The sequence below is a fragment of the Tiliqua scincoides genome, chromosome 4, assembly GCF_035046505.1.
Source record: "Tiliqua scincoides isolate rTilSci1 chromosome 4, rTilSci1.hap2, whole genome shotgun sequence".
NCBI classification, from domain to species: domain Eukaryota; kingdom Metazoa; phylum Chordata; class Lepidosauria; order Squamata; family Scincidae; genus Tiliqua; species Tiliqua scincoides.
Genome location: NC_089824.1, coordinates 140,096,261 through 140,112,834, shown reverse-complemented (window position 1 = coordinate 140,112,834; position 16,574 = coordinate 140,096,261). Strand labels below are relative to the sequence as shown.

General features: G+C 43.5%; 1 protein-coding gene across 1 annotated transcript in view; it reads left to right on the top strand.

Annotated features, from left to right (window-relative positions):
• Positions 1 to 1,040: 1,040 nt before the first annotated feature.
• The window catches only part of PRKACB (protein kinase cAMP-activated catalytic subunit beta), a 79,477-nt gene continuing 63,943 nt past the window's right edge, over positions 1,041 to 16,574 (top strand). Inside the window, exon 1 of the mRNA XM_066626543.1 lies at positions 1,041 to 1,294. Within this exon, the coding sequence (XP_066482640.1) occupies positions 1,249 to 1,294 (46 nt within the window). The 5' untranslated portion in view covers positions 1,041 to 1,248. The remainder of the gene's footprint in view (positions 1,295 to 16,574) is intronic.

Sequence of the window (16,574 nt, the reverse complement as noted above, 5' to 3'; positions counted from 1 at the left end):
CACCACCAAGTATGCCCTATGCAAAAATGTTATAATAATTACCACCAGATATTTTGCAAAAAGCAGCAATTGCTGGTATGCATGGCACTTACTGCCATATAGAAACAATACATTAATAATGGTGAGCAAGGAACGTAAATGGAATTTCACAAAAGATTGTACCCTTGGGCTCCATGTTAATCAGCACGTAAGATAAATGCTCTCACAGTTCACAATCATCAATGATTATTCAAAATATAATATGGCTTAGGTCCTTATATACAGCATATATACAGCAAGGCTTAGGTCAAGGGAAGTGTTTCTGAAACTGTAGCTGTACAACACAATCTTACACATTTTTTATTCAGAATGGCATATTAAAATGGATTGGAGGTTAAGTGCTTAGTGGGTTGCAGTCCCTGTTGCACCAGGTGACTAAGTGCCTGCTATTTGGGATCAGCAGCACAAGCCTATACAGGCTTACTCAGAAGTAAGTCCCATTTTGTCCAGTGGCACTTCCTCTCCCAGTTAAGTGAGTTGAGGAGTGTTACAGTTTAACTTCAACAGGGCTCTCCTATGCGTCAACTCAGAAGTAAGAGCCCAATCCTACGCATGCCTACTCAGAAGTCCCATTTTAGTCAATGGAGCTTACTCCCAGGAAAACGTGGATAGCAGTGCAGCCTAAGAGCCCAATCCCATGTCTGTCTACTCAGAAGGAAGTCCCATTATAGTCAATGGCTCTTCCTCTCAAGTAAGCCACACTTTCCTGGGAGTAAGTGCCATGGACTCTAGCGGGACTCCCTTCTGAGTAGACATGCGTGGATGGGGCCGTGAGATGCCTCCTCAGAAGCAAGTCCCATTTGAGCCAGTGGGGCCGACTCGGAGGGAAGTGGGGACGGGCCGGCGGCGTTCGTGGCTTCAGGCGAGGCCGGGACACGGTCGCCCCGGGCGGGCGAGGGCCGGGCCGGCGGAGCGCGCGAGGCAGCGGCCGCGAAGGAGGAGGCGCCTGGGCGGCCGTCATTTCCGCCGTGTGTGAGCGAGGCGGGGAGCGAGCCAGCCAGCCAGCCAGCCGGGGGACGGCGCTTCTCCTCCAACAACAACACTGAGGCTGCCCGAAGACCCGGAGAGCGCGGAAGGCCGAGCGCCCGGCGCGGGAGCGAGGCCGCCAGCCCAGCCCAGCCACGACCCCTCGCGCGCTCGGGACTCCCGTCCTTCCCCCGCTGGACGGACGGAGCGACCCCACCTGCCCCCGCTCGCCCCGGCCCGGCCATGGGGAACGCCGCCACCGCCAAGAAGGGCAACGAGATCGAGAGCGGTGAGTGCGGGCGGGCGGGCGGGCGACCTGCTGGGGGGGGGGGAGGCGGCGGCGGCGGCCCCTCCCCCCCGGGTGCACCGGGACGGCCAGCGGCAGGCCCCGCGGCCTAGCCTGGCTGCGGCACTGACAGCTTCCCCTGCCCGGACAGGCCCGGTCGCTGCGGAGGGGGCTGTGCGCCACCGGCCCTGACAGCCTGGTGGGCCTGCTGCGGCTGCATCTCGCTGCGGAGGCTTAGAAAGTAAGCTGGTTAACCCGCCTGTCTCGGGCAGGCTGGGGCAGCTGCAGAGGGACCGCCAGGCTCAGTGGTCCCTGCAGAGCCCGCAGCCCGGCCGCGCTCGCCGCCCCGCCCTCTCCTCAGCCTGCTCCCCAAGTGCGTCCTCTGCACTCGGCCAGGCTGCCCGAGGAAGGAGGGGAAGAACGAGCGCCGCTCTGGGCTTGCACCATCGTCACCACACACACACACAGGGCTTGCACCACCACCACCACCACCACTCACACACTCTGGGCTTGCACTACCATCACCACCCTGCCACACACACACACATATATACAGGGCTTGCACCACCATCACCCCCCCCCACACACACACACACTCTGGGCTTGCATCACCACCCCACTCTGCACACACTCAGAATTTGCACAACCATGCCCACCCACCCCACCCCACACAGGGCTTGCACCACCATCACCACACACACACATTCTCTCTCTCTGGGTTTACACCACCATCATTACCCCGCTCCACACACACACAGAACTTGTACCACCATCACCACTCTGCCACACACACAGAGAGGACATGCACCACCATCACCACACATGCACACGGACACAGGACTTGCACCACCATCAATCACCCCCCCCCCCACACACACACAATTTTTTGTTCTCATAAACTCATAGACCTTTTGGGATGAAATGCTGTTTTCACGGCCTTGGTGTTTGGAGCAAAGCAGGAGACAGCTGCATAAGTGATGCAAACTCTGCTGGGATTTGTGTGGTACATTAAGTGTGTGTTTCCTCCTGGTCTTCTTTCTGGCTTCTTCCCTCCCTCATTTGTGATGGTGCCATAGAAAACTCCCTGACCTTTCCCCCTGATGTTTGCTGCTTTTGTGGAAATAGATATTTCTGGGCAAGCACTTCAGTATTTAATGTTATGAATGTGTGTGTATAAAGTGTGTTTCTCTTTACATAAAGGAAGAGTTTAAGAGTTAACTCTTATCGAGTGACGGAGAGGTTTGTAGGCTGAGTTTCACGCAGGGTTTTAGCAAACTGTGGGAGGATGATACTCCAGGAAAGATAACTTGTTACTATGTGTTTTAATAGTTTTGTAAGTTCCGACAGGTTTGACTGTAGCCCAGCGGAAACCAGCATACTGTGTTTAAATAGATGCAAAACATTTTTGCACTTATTACAAAAAAATGTAGTAAACATTTGATGCATTTTATCCCAACTTCTTTAGTGTTTTTGCTGTTTACCTATATGTTGTTTGTGGGTGGTAGTTAAGGATTTAATATGAAGACTAGCATCACTGTGGTGATGCCAAAAGCTGTGTGTGTGACACCTACAGACAATTCCTGTATAAGACCAGATCATAGTATTCCCTCAGGATATAATTTTTTTTTGCACTAGGAATGAATTGTAATGTTTGAATTCCACATTGTTTTTAGATTGCAAATCCTTTTTTTGATTGATAATATGATATGTTCATTTGCATTTACTTTCATAGTTAATTTAAGGCAAATACTTTAAAGGTTCTTATGATTTAAAAAACTATAAAGGTTCTTATGATTTAAAAAAAACAACAAATCATTCTGAAGCACTAATGTATCAAATACCTAGTCAATTAAAATAAAAGTCTGAGTAGATAAAAGCAGGCATGTCCTAATTCTAAACAAAGTAAATCAAAGGACAGTAATACGGAAGTCCTACCTTGGAGAATTCCTTGCTTGATTTCAGTGACACTGAGGTTGCATCCACCAGATAATAGCATCCCCAGTGGCTTATCTAGCATTGATACTGTGCATGATGGGAGAAACATACTTCAATGGACAAGAATCAACTGGTGATGCCTCATTGTAGCCCTAACTAGAAACTGGACCATCATGCCTGTCTGTTGTGCCAGTGAGCATGGGCATCTGCACAGTTTTCATGGCGGGCATTTGATATGATGAATCGGTGTTTGTCTAATGTTTGGAAAAACTCTCAGTGCAACACCGTACTCTGAAAGGAGTGACTCCCCATATGCAGTAGCATAACCTTCCTTTCCTGTCATGCTGTTGCTGTTCCAGGTGAGTGATGGTGCAGTAGCTATTCTTCTGAAACCGATCGCCTCCTATGTCGTTCCTTACACTTTCTCAAGCCTACTCTCCCCCTCCCATGTCCAATGCCACTTCTGCTGCTAACTTGCATTTTAGGGATTGGGAGGGAGCAGTGTGCTGGAAATTCTTGTTAATAGAGTATTTATATATCAGTTTTCAACAAAGTATCAAAAAGGTTTATATAGAAGAAGGAATAAGTGGATGGTTCTTTGTTCCAGGAGGGGCTCAGAATCTTTAAAAAATGCAAGTGATTTCAGCAGCAACCGCAGTGTGGCATGCTATGCTGTCATGAATTGGGACCATTACTAAATGTAAGACAACTACCAAGGTGCCTCTTTGGCAAGTCAGCAGGAGTTAGAGTATGATGTACTCCTATGAGCTGGTGCTTGTGCAGTGGCTTGGAGCCTAAGCTGCAAATCAGCACTTCTTTTCAGATGGTCTCTGCCATGAGCTCCCTAGGTGGCCTTAGGAAAGCCACTCCCTCTCAGCCTTGACTCCCCAGCTGCAATATGGGGATAATAATACTCTCCTTCCTGAACTGTCACAACACATGAGAAGTGCTTTGCACACTCAGGAAACACTATATCAGTGTTAAGTGTTATCATTAAGGAAGTTATAGGAGATCCTTAGCTTTAGATGAATGACCTGTTGAATGACCTGTTGTATTACAAACCCTGGAAAATCTCATTCACAAAGTACTGTGTTAGAGCCCCATAAGGAATCATTGTCTCATCTGGTTTTATTTATGTAAGTAAGTGGAACCACATACATGTATGGTAGTTTACATGCGCATTAAAAACAAAGAATGTCAGAAAGGTCCCCAATTTGAAATCTCACCATCTGAAAGTAATACATGGGAGACAAGAGGAAGGGGTAAGAGATGTATACATAGAAATATTGGGGAAGATTTATTGTGTAAATAGGTTTAGTTATAGGGTAGTATGGGGACTAAGGGGTTGGGCATTGTGCGCTTTTGAACCCTTTTTAGTTGGTGCCTACTTTATTCTAGATTGTATTTGGTATGCTTCATAGTGTTCCTCTTCATTCAGTTGATCATGCAAATGAAGTGAAATTATGTGTACGTACAAGAGTTGGTAAGTTTTTGCAATATATAAGAACTTGCAATTTCTGTAGTAGCTCTATGCTAATAGCCCAACTCAAATTGAATATTATTTTTCAAGTCAGCATCAAGTCCTTGGCCGGGTCTTGAATTTGTAGTCATATAGCACTGGTGGCTATAATGTGGCTCAGAAGTCATATATAGTTTATGGATAGTTCTCAGGGAATTAAAGTTGGTGATCATGTTCTTGATATGCAGCTTTCACTGAAAGCATTGATCAAGTATGCCAAGGGCATGCTGCAGTACCTGAAAGACAGTGAAGGTTAACCTGTCTTGTCCTTTCTGTATGTTTAGATAATTTATTTGGGTGCTCTTATGTGGTCTGTGTAGATGTGGCAATGTAATTGCATTCCTTAGTTGTAAAATTTGAGACAGTCCTCTGCAGCCCTCTCCATGCCTCCAAACTGCTGTAAATAGCAAAAGTAGTCAACTTCCAGTTTTTGTAGTGAAACCAGAAGTTGCCTTTTTTTCTTTGCTATTTACAGCAGTTTGGAGGCATGCAGGTTCCCTGGACCTTCTGAGAGCCATACTTACCCCCAGGTAAGTAGGAAAAACCATTCTGTCTCTGGCAGCGGTGCAATTGTAGTGATTGCATTGCTGCTGCTACCCTACCCCTTAAGGAGGCAGTGACAGAGTTTCCCTGGCTAGAAGTGTCGCAACACCCCAGTTTGGGAACCTCTGATTTATAAACTTGTACCCTATTGTGAATAAAAGGAACTGTAATTGAGATCAGATGTCAGCATTACAGAACCCTTTTAAAAGAGGAAAGGCTTTTAAAATGAATTAGAATATTGACTCATCATGTGAAGATAAGCAGATATATGCTTTATTCCAGAAGATACATTTCCTACTCTAGGATTGTTTATTATGATGCAGAACCTGGGCTAATTTGCTGTTCATGCACCTATATAATCTTTATTTCAGGTAAATAAGGACAAATGGGAACAGGCAGGCATAGGACAAAGCAGTATGAGTTTTCTTCCCTGTGCCCTCCTATTGCCCATCTACGTATTTGACTGTTTTCTGGCAGCTGGGGTCAAGGCAGGCAGTGACTTCAAGGTAATGTATTGCCAGGCCACTTAAAATGGTTTCTAGCACTACCTTGAAGTCACTTTGCTATCAGGAGGCAGGCAATCAGGTGATGTAAGGGACAAACAAGTGAGAGTAGGCCTTGATATTAGACCTAGGGTTCAATCCTGACCTGGGTTTGGGCCAGCGCAAGTCCCAGTGATGTAAGGGAGAACAAGTGAGAGGAGGCCTTGGATATTAGATCTAGGATGCAATCCTGACCCAGGTTTGGGTCAGAGCAAGTCCCTTGCGCCTCAGGAGGAAGCCACATTGGTGCAAGGAGATGCGCCGACATACGGAGGCTGTATCCAGCCTCCATGGCAGCTTCCCCGCCAAGTCTTGCGTTGGCCCGGCTGGGCCAACTCAAGGAAGACAGGTTGGCGGGGGAGAGGCGGGGAGGAGGTGGGAGAGAGGTGTTCTTGGCAGGGGGGAGGGTGGGTAGTGGGAAGCCCCGGGGGTGAGCGGGGAGCAGGAAGGGGCGCTGGGATCCAGCAGTTATGCAGGATCCCAATCCCTTTTCCTGGGGAAATGGGAGCGGCTTCAAGCCACTCTGCTCTCCTCAGACTTGTGCCACCTCAAGAGGTGGTGTAAGTCTGAGGAGACCCATAGGCGCCAGCAGCCCTTACCCAGAGGTAAAGGAAAATGTTTCCCCTTGCCTCTGGCTGAGCCCCCTTATGGCCACAATCCTGTGCTGGATATAGTGCAACAGGATAGGATTGCGCCCGTAGCCTTCATGAAACTCAATTCTATGCATGTCTACTCAGAAATAAGCATCATGATAGTCAATGGGGCTAATTCCCAGGCAAGTGTGGACAGGATTGCAGCCATAGTGTGTCTGGAGATGTAGGGTGATGATGGCAGTCTTCTCCATTTCTAACCAACTTCCATTTTGGTCTGCTGTTCTTAGCAATATTGGGACAGCCCCAGAAGGCTGAGTCCATTCTCCATGTGCTGGCTTTGGCCTGTTATAGGGGAGTCTGTCCCTGCCACCCATACCTGGGTGGAAAGAATTTTTCCTTCAAGTGATGAGGCAGGAAGACCTTTTGTTAACAGAAAGCAGTAGGTGATTATCCACATGCCCACACCCAACCCCACGGCTGTTGATGATCCACAAATAATTGATATAATCTGCATGAGCAAATAAGCTAGTAATTTTGTGGACTTGTTAGAAAGGCTGTCTGTATCCAAAAGGCATTCTTAGAACTTGTAAAAAGAAATCTTACTGGAAAAATAAATATGAAAAACATACTTCAATTTAGTATATTTGTGTGTAGATTATTGAATAGGCAAAGAAAGCTAAGGGATTTATTTAATTGGAACATAATGTGAAAATCAGAAATGCTCTTACCCAAAAGTCTGTCTGATGTCAAAGATGAACCTAATGGGGAACTGTGGATAGTTTAGTCCATCATGGAAATCACTACATTACCATTATGACTCTACAAAATAAGCAAATTTCTGTTTAAAATATAACAATTATGTAAACTACCAAAGTAAAGAGGCACCTTTTAAATGGTGGATGTCTGATCATTAGCCAGGGGAGAGGAGTTGTATTCAGGTGGAGGCTCTTTATTCTCTTTATTCACGAAATTTCCATTCTTGAATCTGATTCAACACATGTCCCCAGGACCTGCATGGAGCAAGACTTGGCTCCAGCTGAGCCCTTCAGAGGTGACTGGAACTGTACCGAGGCCTCCACAGGTTTCAGAACAGCTCTGGACGTGACCAGAGGAAGGCTCTGGGCGCATTCGGAGTTGGGTAGACCCCGAATTTTGCATGACTTCATTTCATGCGAAATTCAGTATTCACAAGGGTTCCAAGAACAAAACCCTCGTGAATAACGAGGGTCTACCTGTATATTCATTCTAGCATTTTTTTCTATTGTCCCAACTTTTCACACAGGCAGCTATATCCAAGCAGTTATACAATCCATGTGGAACTGTCAAAAGCTTGCAAGAGCTTGCAAACTACGGTACTTCTGAAGTACATTGTAAGCAGATGTAACCTACCTTACCTGCGTAGGCTCAAGATACCAAGTGTGGAGAACTGTACTGTAGCCTGTGCAGCTAATAGCATATGTATGCAGACTACTGCAGCTGTTGTGAGTCCTGGAACATGCTGGTCTCTGCATTGGAAAGAGCAGCAGTTAAAAAATACGGTTATCTTCCTTAAGTCCAGAGATATGATTTACACATGTGCACACAAATTTCCTCTACTTTGAAAGCAAATGCATACTTTCATGTTCAAACCTTGGCTTTCTGAATAAATGCTCTTTGTCGTGTGCTACATGTAGTTTAAAAAGAGTTATTTTACATTGAGCTAACTCTCTTGGGTCCTGTCTGCACTGCTACATTCGTTGATCTTGACTTCATGTAACTTTAATATTCTGCACACTTGTAGTGACTGTCTGAGGCAGATGGCAGTCATTTATTAATTTAATCTGAATTTGAAAAGAGGTAAATATATTGCTTCAACTTGTGGATGGAACAGAAATCTTGCATTAAACTTGGGAATCTGCCATTGTAACGATTGAGTATTCATTGGTTGTATCCTTGCATTCATGCTTTTCTGTTCCACTCGTTTCTATCTCAAACCATGAAATGCTTATCTCTAGAAAACTCACTGTATATTTAAAATGGGTGAATCTAAGCAGGTATGAGCTGACCTCCGAAACAGTCAACATACCCCAACATGACCCAGTCCAAAGGAAACCATAAATTCCATGTTAGATATTAGGGGACTATAGGAATGGGAGGCAAAAAGCAGATGAGCATTCTGTGTACACTTGCACATTACATTCCATGTTGTATTGTGCACTTAATTTAGCATAGAAGTTGTCAAAAGGCTACAATCGATTTCTAGCTGGGCAAGAAGCAAATGTTGGAGTTCTTGCATGATAAAAAATGCTAGACAGTTTTCTGAAAGTCCTTTTAGCACCTATTTTTATTTTACAATTTTTATTCCACTTCTCTGTCATTATGGTTTTCACAAGGCAATTCAAAATATTTGTGAGACTGATAAGCAGATCTTATTGCCCACACAGTAACAAGTCCAGAATAGCTGATGGTGATGTTTTGTATTAGCTTTGTTTCCCTGTCGAGTGGTAGTGGTAGTAAAGGGGGGTGGGATCCTGGAGACAGATCATTTTCCATAATTCTTTCCATTCCAGCAGGTGTACTTGTTGCCAGAATGGGTACAAATCTGATTGATTGATATTACATCTTTCTGCACTGAAGGCATTAATGTATGAACCTAAACTGGAAGAATACAAGATTGAAGTAAGCAGTGTTTGAAGCTCTGAAAACCAGTAGTTCTATAAACCTTACTGTTAAAACTAGCAAAAGCCTATGTTTCCAACTACAGAAATGTATTCTTAGTACTGCAGTTTATAGGTTTATAGGCATAAATATTTATAAATAATTACTGACAATCTCATCCAGTTATTTCTTCTTGGAGGATTTTTTTTCTTTTAGGAGAGAAACTGCCACTAATTTAAGGTACATCAGTATTTACAGTGCTGTCTCAACTGATTTCTGTTTCTGTTTGTGCACAGCTAAATAGTGGGTGGGTGGCTATTTTAAAAACTTGTCCCCAGTTATTCAGATTTATGTAGGTGGATACTTGTGCTACCATGGAGCTTTATAGTTGTAAACTATATCCCAACCATGGACTTGAAGTATGAGGTTATCATTTGTGCACAATATTTACTGCATTTGTGTGTGCTGTGAAGGTCATATAGTGTGCTGGAATAATCCTGTTTCCTGGATTCAGATGAAATAGTCTAACCGGTAATAATTTCCCTGTTGCCCTGTGTGCAAAGCTATGCACCCTTCTAGAGTACTGAATAATGAAAATATAATTTATGAACAGAATTTAAGGGGTTTTGGAATAACTATTGGCCCAGGTAGCTTAATTGGATAGATGACCATGCACATAGCCTCTCTGATACAGTTGATCACTCTCTGTATCTTGACACCCTTTATGGCTTAGATTTTTGAAACTGAATTGGTTCTCTTCCTACTTGTAAGTTCTTCCATGTTTTCACAGAAGGATCCTTCTCTTCATCTTTCCCCCTTGTTTTTGGAGTCCCTCAGGACTCCGTTCTTTAGCCTTGTTCTTCTCTTTCTATACACTGTCACTAGACGACCTCATCAAATCCCATAACTTTCAGTACTACTTATATGCAGATAGTACCCAGCTCTACCTCTCTCTGTCACTCCAGTTCTGCATCACCAACTGTGCTTGTATGATATTTGAGCTTTGGTGCTTTGTCACCATCTTAAATGCAGATAGTCCAAGACTAAACTTCTTATCTTTCCCTCCCAAGCCTTCCTTGCCTTGCACTCTGTTTTTATCCTTTGACAATGGCTCCATCTACCCTGTTGAACAGAAATGAAGGCTTGACTCCTTTCTCTCCTTTATTCACCATTTTTGGTTTGTCACTAAATCATGTCACTTCTTCCTTCACAGTATTGCAAGAATCCAGCCCTTCCTGTTTGTCTATCACATACTGTACGCCTTGGTCATCTTTTGCCTTGACTATTGCAACCTTCTCCTCATTGAAGTTTCATTGTCTCATCTTAGTCTCCTCCCTGGTCTAAATAGTAAACTCTTGAGGTAGGGACTTGTCTTTGCTGTGAGTATCCCTCTGTACATTGATGGTGCTGAATAAATGATACTGGCTTGGCCTAGTGCTACAGCTCAATATCTTTGTAGTTCAATATCTTTACCAGAAAGTTTCTAGCTCACCTGTTCACAAATACTTGAGTTAGTCATTTTGGCACATGGTGTGAATGAAAAAGAATCATATTTTTCTGATTCCAAACTCTTTCTAGTCTTCTGGAACCAGGTGAGTAGTCGTTTTCAAGCCTGCTCAGTATGTCAATTCTCTTCTTGCTTGTCTTTTGTACGAGTACTTGACTGACTTTCAGTACAGATACAATCGTCACATGTGACTGTCTTTTTGCCAATGATATGGCCTATTTTAAAATTGTGTAGACGCCTGGAAATGCTGAAAAGTGTTCTCTGAAAAGTGGTTATTCTTACTTATTAGGTTTTTTCTGCAGTTGAAGGCAGAGTGTGTCCCAAAAGGACCTGAACATCATTGGTTTTGTGTAGTAGTAAATTTTGAAGTGCAGAAACTTGTCATGTTGCCATAACCACACCCAACCAAGAACATACAGTTAACCCTTGTCTTACTTGAGGGTTATATTCTAGAAACGGTGTGTAAAGCTAAAATTGCATAAACTCAAAATTGCCATGAAAATTCCTTGCATTCAGAAATATATGCTGTCTCTAAAAATTACAAGAAATGGGCAGGAACTGAAACTGACTGAGGGAACAGCAGCTTCATTCTCTGGCTTCACACTCTTAGGCATGCATTTAGTAAGTGGAATGGCAGGTGAATCACCTACACTATTTAAACAATTTTTTTGTTTTGCTGACTGCATAAAGTTGAAGTCGGCTGCACTTAAGATCTGCTATTTAGTCCTATATTGAAACTTTTTAAACCTAATTTAAATTCCAGTTCATTTCATTTCAAACTTTTGGTGTGGTTGCAATAGTTTGAAACAAATGTATAAAATTAAAGCATGGGTTTAAAATATTTTGGATAATTATAAAAGGTGTATTAAAATCCAAACCTTTGCAAGTTTACTCAGAAGCTCCACTGTGTTCTGTAAGTCTTATTGCCTGGTAAATTTGCATAGGATCGCAGCCTTAAAATACTGTGAGCTACATATGATCTCTCAAGCAGCTGATGGGAAAGACACAGCCCAATCCTTACTGACTTACCAATTCCGATGTAGTTGTGCCAATGGGATGTGTCTTGCATCCTGCAGTGGGGGGGGGGGTCATGGAAGCCTCCTCAAGGTACGCTAATGTTTGTTCCCTTACATCAGGGCTGTATTACGGCTGCATGAGTGCTGAAAAGTTGGTTAGGATTGGGCTGACAATGGCCTAACTCTAGGCAATAACATATCCCCAGGCAAATTCTCAGTTTGCCTCCTGTTAAGATTGATGCTTCTTTTTAGCTACGGTTTTTTGAAAAAATAAAAGTTTCAAGGGCAGTATCTGAGAGATCCTGCTGTAGGAGATGTTCTGGAGTTCTGTTTCACCTTGACTATATACTGATCTTGACTTAGTTTCTGTGCTGTGCAGCTATTTTAAACTAAATGAAAGTGATTTTAAAAAAAAAATTAAATTCATGATTTTACAAATGTCATGGTAGTTAAGAAACAACCGACTTAACAATAAGGTTTTCCTTAACTATGGCAGGCCTGGATTTAAAATTGTGTTCTAATGGGTTTATATGTCTGCTATCTAAGCTTAACTGTGTATGTAGGGTTGATCAGGTAACTGATCAGGTAACTGCCTGTGTTTTGAACTTAGCTTCACAACATATTACCAGGGGTGCCCAAACCCCAGCCCTGGGGCCACTTGTGGCCCTTGAGGCCTCTCAATGTAACCCTCAGGGAGCCCCCAGTCTCCAATGAGCTTCTGGCCCTCCAGAGATTTGTTGGAGCCCACACTGGCCCGATGCAACTGCTCTCAGTGTGAGGGCTACTGTTTGACCTCTTGCATGAGCTGTGGGATGAGGACTCCCTCCACTGTTTGCTGTTTCACATCTGTGATGCAGTAGCAGCAGCAAAGGAAAGGCCAGCCTTACTTTGTGCAAAGCCCTTTTATAAACCTTGAGCTGTTGCAAGACCTTCATTCATTCATATAAGTTCATCTTAAATATATTCATTTATGTAAACTTATGTAAATTTATTCAAATTTTAAATGCAAATTAATTCTTTTTTCCCCGCCCCCCCCCGACACAATGTCAGAGAGCTGATGTAGCCCTCCTGCCAAAAACTTTGGACACCCCTGTATTAGGCTATGGATGTAAGAGTATAGATGGCAGCTTGGCACCTTAATTTCATTATGATGTCATTTGTAAGCAAGAGTGGGATTGAGGACTGCAGCAGTGTGGTATGAACCTAGTGGAATAAAGTTTTTTTCCAGTGGGCCACTTGCTATAACTTCTGTGAGGGTGTGGACTTGGGTTGAGAAATTCAGTAACTGTTGAAAGCACTGAAGGTAGAGTGGATAAAGAGGAACAAGACAATGATAGTGTTGAAACCTCTTATGGAGAATGGGGAGAATGACCAATCAAATATTTTTAAAAAACATTTATTTAGAAAAGAAAGGATGAATCAACCAAATGTTTTTTGATCAGTTAAATGCCCAAGTGAATTTGTTTATAATCAATAATGTATGTGTATGATAAGATGGTGCACATGGGAAGCTTAATGTCATGAAAATAAGTAAAGCTGTCATTTTCTCAAATGTATATTAAAAGAAGTAAAAACTTTCAAATTTGTGAATAGAGGATATTTCCCAGGAGAGTAACTTTCCAAAATATCTTTAAATTCAACAACTTCAAGGTTATTCAGTCTTGTGGAAGATGCAGATTGGTTTTGTGTAGCATAGTTTCCTTTTAGTTTCCTATGGTCTTATTGTTTGATGAAAAACCACTGTAGTTTTACCTAGAGAGGCAAACAGCTCTGGATATAGTGAAGAAGGAATGGCTGTCTCTGTTTCTCTTTCATCTAATAAGATTGTAGAGAAAATAACGTCAGCACGCTAGGCAGCAAATCTTAATTTATGTCAAAGGCTTTTGTTGTTTGTGCTAGTTAAAGATTGCAACCTTAAATGTTGTCCATTCATGAGGTGGCTTCATTAACCTGCACAAAGCAATCAGAACTGGGGGCTTTGTTTACTGGTCCACCTTCTTCCTGTAGGAGGAGGCTTCTCCTAGGCCAGTGATGGCTAACCTTTTAGAGACCGAGTGCCCAGACTGCAACCCAAAACCCACTTATTTATCACAAAGTGCCAACACAGCAATTTAACCTGAATATTGAGGTTTTAGTTTAGAAAAAACAACTCATACATTAACATCTTTTACCCACTATTACTTGTAACCCTTAATGAACTTTTTCTCTAGAAATTTGTCCAATTCCTTCTTAAAGGCATCTAGGCAAGTTGTCATCACTGCTTCCTGTGGCAAAGAGTTCCACAGACTAATTACATGCTGGGTAAAGAACTATTGTCGGGGAGGGGGTGGCTGCAAGACCTTGCCACAACTCATTTTCTCAAACAACAAAATATATTTTTTAAAAAAGCCCCATCCACAGAAGTGGGCTCTAAGGCTGAAATCCCAGCCACTCTTTCCTAGGAGTAAGCCTCATTGACTCTAATGGGGCTTACTTCTGAGTAGACATGCACAAGTGTGGGCTTCAAGGCTGCAATCCCAGCCACTTTTTCCTGGGAGTAAGCTTCATCCACTGTAATGGGGCTTACTTCTGAGTAGACATGCACAGGAGCAGGTTCCAAGGCTGCAGTCCCAGGCACTCTTTCCTGGGAGTAAGCCTCATCCACTGTAATGGGGCTTACTTCTGAGTAGATACGCACAGGAGCAGACTCCAATCCCAGGCACCCTTTCCTGGGAGTAATCCTCATCCACTGTAATGGGGCTTACTTCTGAGTAGACACACAGGACTTCTCTCTGGCTGCGCTGCTCACCCCCAGCTGCGCCTGTGCTGTGGAGGAAAAGCCTCTTCTGTCGCTGAGTGGGGAGCTGCTCAGGGAAAGGCGGGCTGCAAGGACTCGCAATGGCAGAGGAGGGGGGCAGCTCAGCACTGGCTGGAGGTCAGCCAGTGAAGGGTCCTGAGCCATTCCAACTGAAACAGCCAGAAGCCTGCTGGATGCTGATTGGCTGAGCCTGCTGGAGAGTTGGGGAAGGGAAAAACAGGGACTTAAGCCTGCAGAGAGGACAAAATTGAAAAGGGAAACAAATGCGGGGCAGGTGGGGTGAAGGGAGAGGAGGGTAGTGAGCTCAGGGGCGGAGGGAAGCAGCCCGCCCTCCCAACACACAGGGGCTTGGAAAAAGCCTCCGTTTTCTTTAAAGTGACACGCAGCTTCAGTGCCCCTCCCCAGACTGCCTGGCTCAGCGTTGCATGCCCACAGAGACGGCACTGCGTGCCCCGTCTGGCATGCGTGCCATAGGTTCGCCAACACTGTCCTAGGCCAATTGGGACTTCTCAAGGTCTTCAGAAAGCAATCACCCTCCAAAGTTTTCTTTGTGCTGTCTCTGGATGAATCCTGGCATGTTACCCAAAATGTTGTGGCCATGTCATGCATGCCATAGGTTCTCCATCACTGCTCTAGGTGCAGAAATACATCTTGGATTTGAATGCTGTACTGCGTTTTGTCTACAGCAGCCATTTTCAGCCACTGTGTCGTGGCACATTGGTCTGCCATGAGTGATCCACAGGTGTGCCAAAGGAATTGGGGAAAGGACATTTATTAGTAAGGCTGATGGATGTGAGCCTGGTGTACCTTGGCAATTACCAAAAACCTGATGGGTGTGCCTTGACAATTTTAGTGCCTTGTCAGTATGCCATGAGATTAAAAAGATTGAAAATTGCTGGTCTACAGTATGCATAGTAATTATTGTTCTTATTTTTGTAGACTATCTTGCATACAAATCTTAATACCACACAGTTCCTGTAATTTTGAGTGAATGAAACCTTTTAAAAATCATGTCACTTATTCCAAAAGAGAGAGTATTTCATCAGAATTGTTTTCAGTGTTCCCCAAAGTTTTACTTTTATTATTATTATTATTATTATTATTATTATTATTATTATTATTATTATTATTATTATTAACAGTATTTATATACCGCTTTTCAACTAAAAGTTCACAAAGCGGTTTACAGAGAAAAATCAAATAACTAAATGGCTTTTTCCAAAGAAAGAATTGAAAATTGCCTGGGGAGGGCAGTTTTTTCTCAAATTTTACCAGTTTTCTTTTTCCAGGCCTTCACATCTCTAATCCCACACTGCTTCTTCAGTTTATAACTGTAAGCACAGTTATGCATATACCAGTATTACCCATGAATTTAAGTACAAGTCAGTTTCACATATGGGAAGGCAAAGGCTGGGAGAGCTAACCTTGTGATCTCACAAGCCTTCTAGAGTCCTAAACTGATGTGTAGCAAAGAGAAATATTATACTTAGAATGCATATTCTTTATGTTGGAAACTGAAACTGACTGTAGGTTGAGCATTTTCTTCTGTCTGTCTTGTTATAAGAACATAAAAAAGCCCCACTGGATTGGACCACAAGTCCATCTAGTCCAACTTCCTGTATCTCACAGTGACCCACCAGATGCCTCCAGGAGCACACAAGAGACCTGCATCCTTGTGCCACTCTGTTGCACCTGGCCTTCTGAGGTAATCTACTTCTAAAACCAGGAGGTTGTATATACCCATCATGGCTTGTAACTCTGATGGACTTTTCCCCTAGAAGTCTGTCCAATCCCCTTTTAAAGGCAACTAGGCCAGATGCCATCACCACATCCTGTGGCAAGAAGTTGCACAGACTAATAACCTGCTGGGTAAGGAAATATTTTTGTTCATTTGTTCTCACTCTCCCAACACTCAATTGGGAGAGTTAAAACAGACAAAAGAAAACATTTCTTTATTAAATGCATTGTGGTTGAATTGGCCAAGCTTATCTTGTAGCTGGTAAAGCCACTCAGTGTCATCGTTCTGTGGGATGACTTTAGCGTACACCCCCAATGCTGACTCTGTGCAAAATAAAAGGAATTCTTTCTGACCTTCCAAACATCGTCTTACTTTGTGCATAAATGCTTCCTCATGTATAAAACAATAACTTTGGGATTCTTACTAGGCTTTCCCTTTTGTAAAGATTTTTTTGAA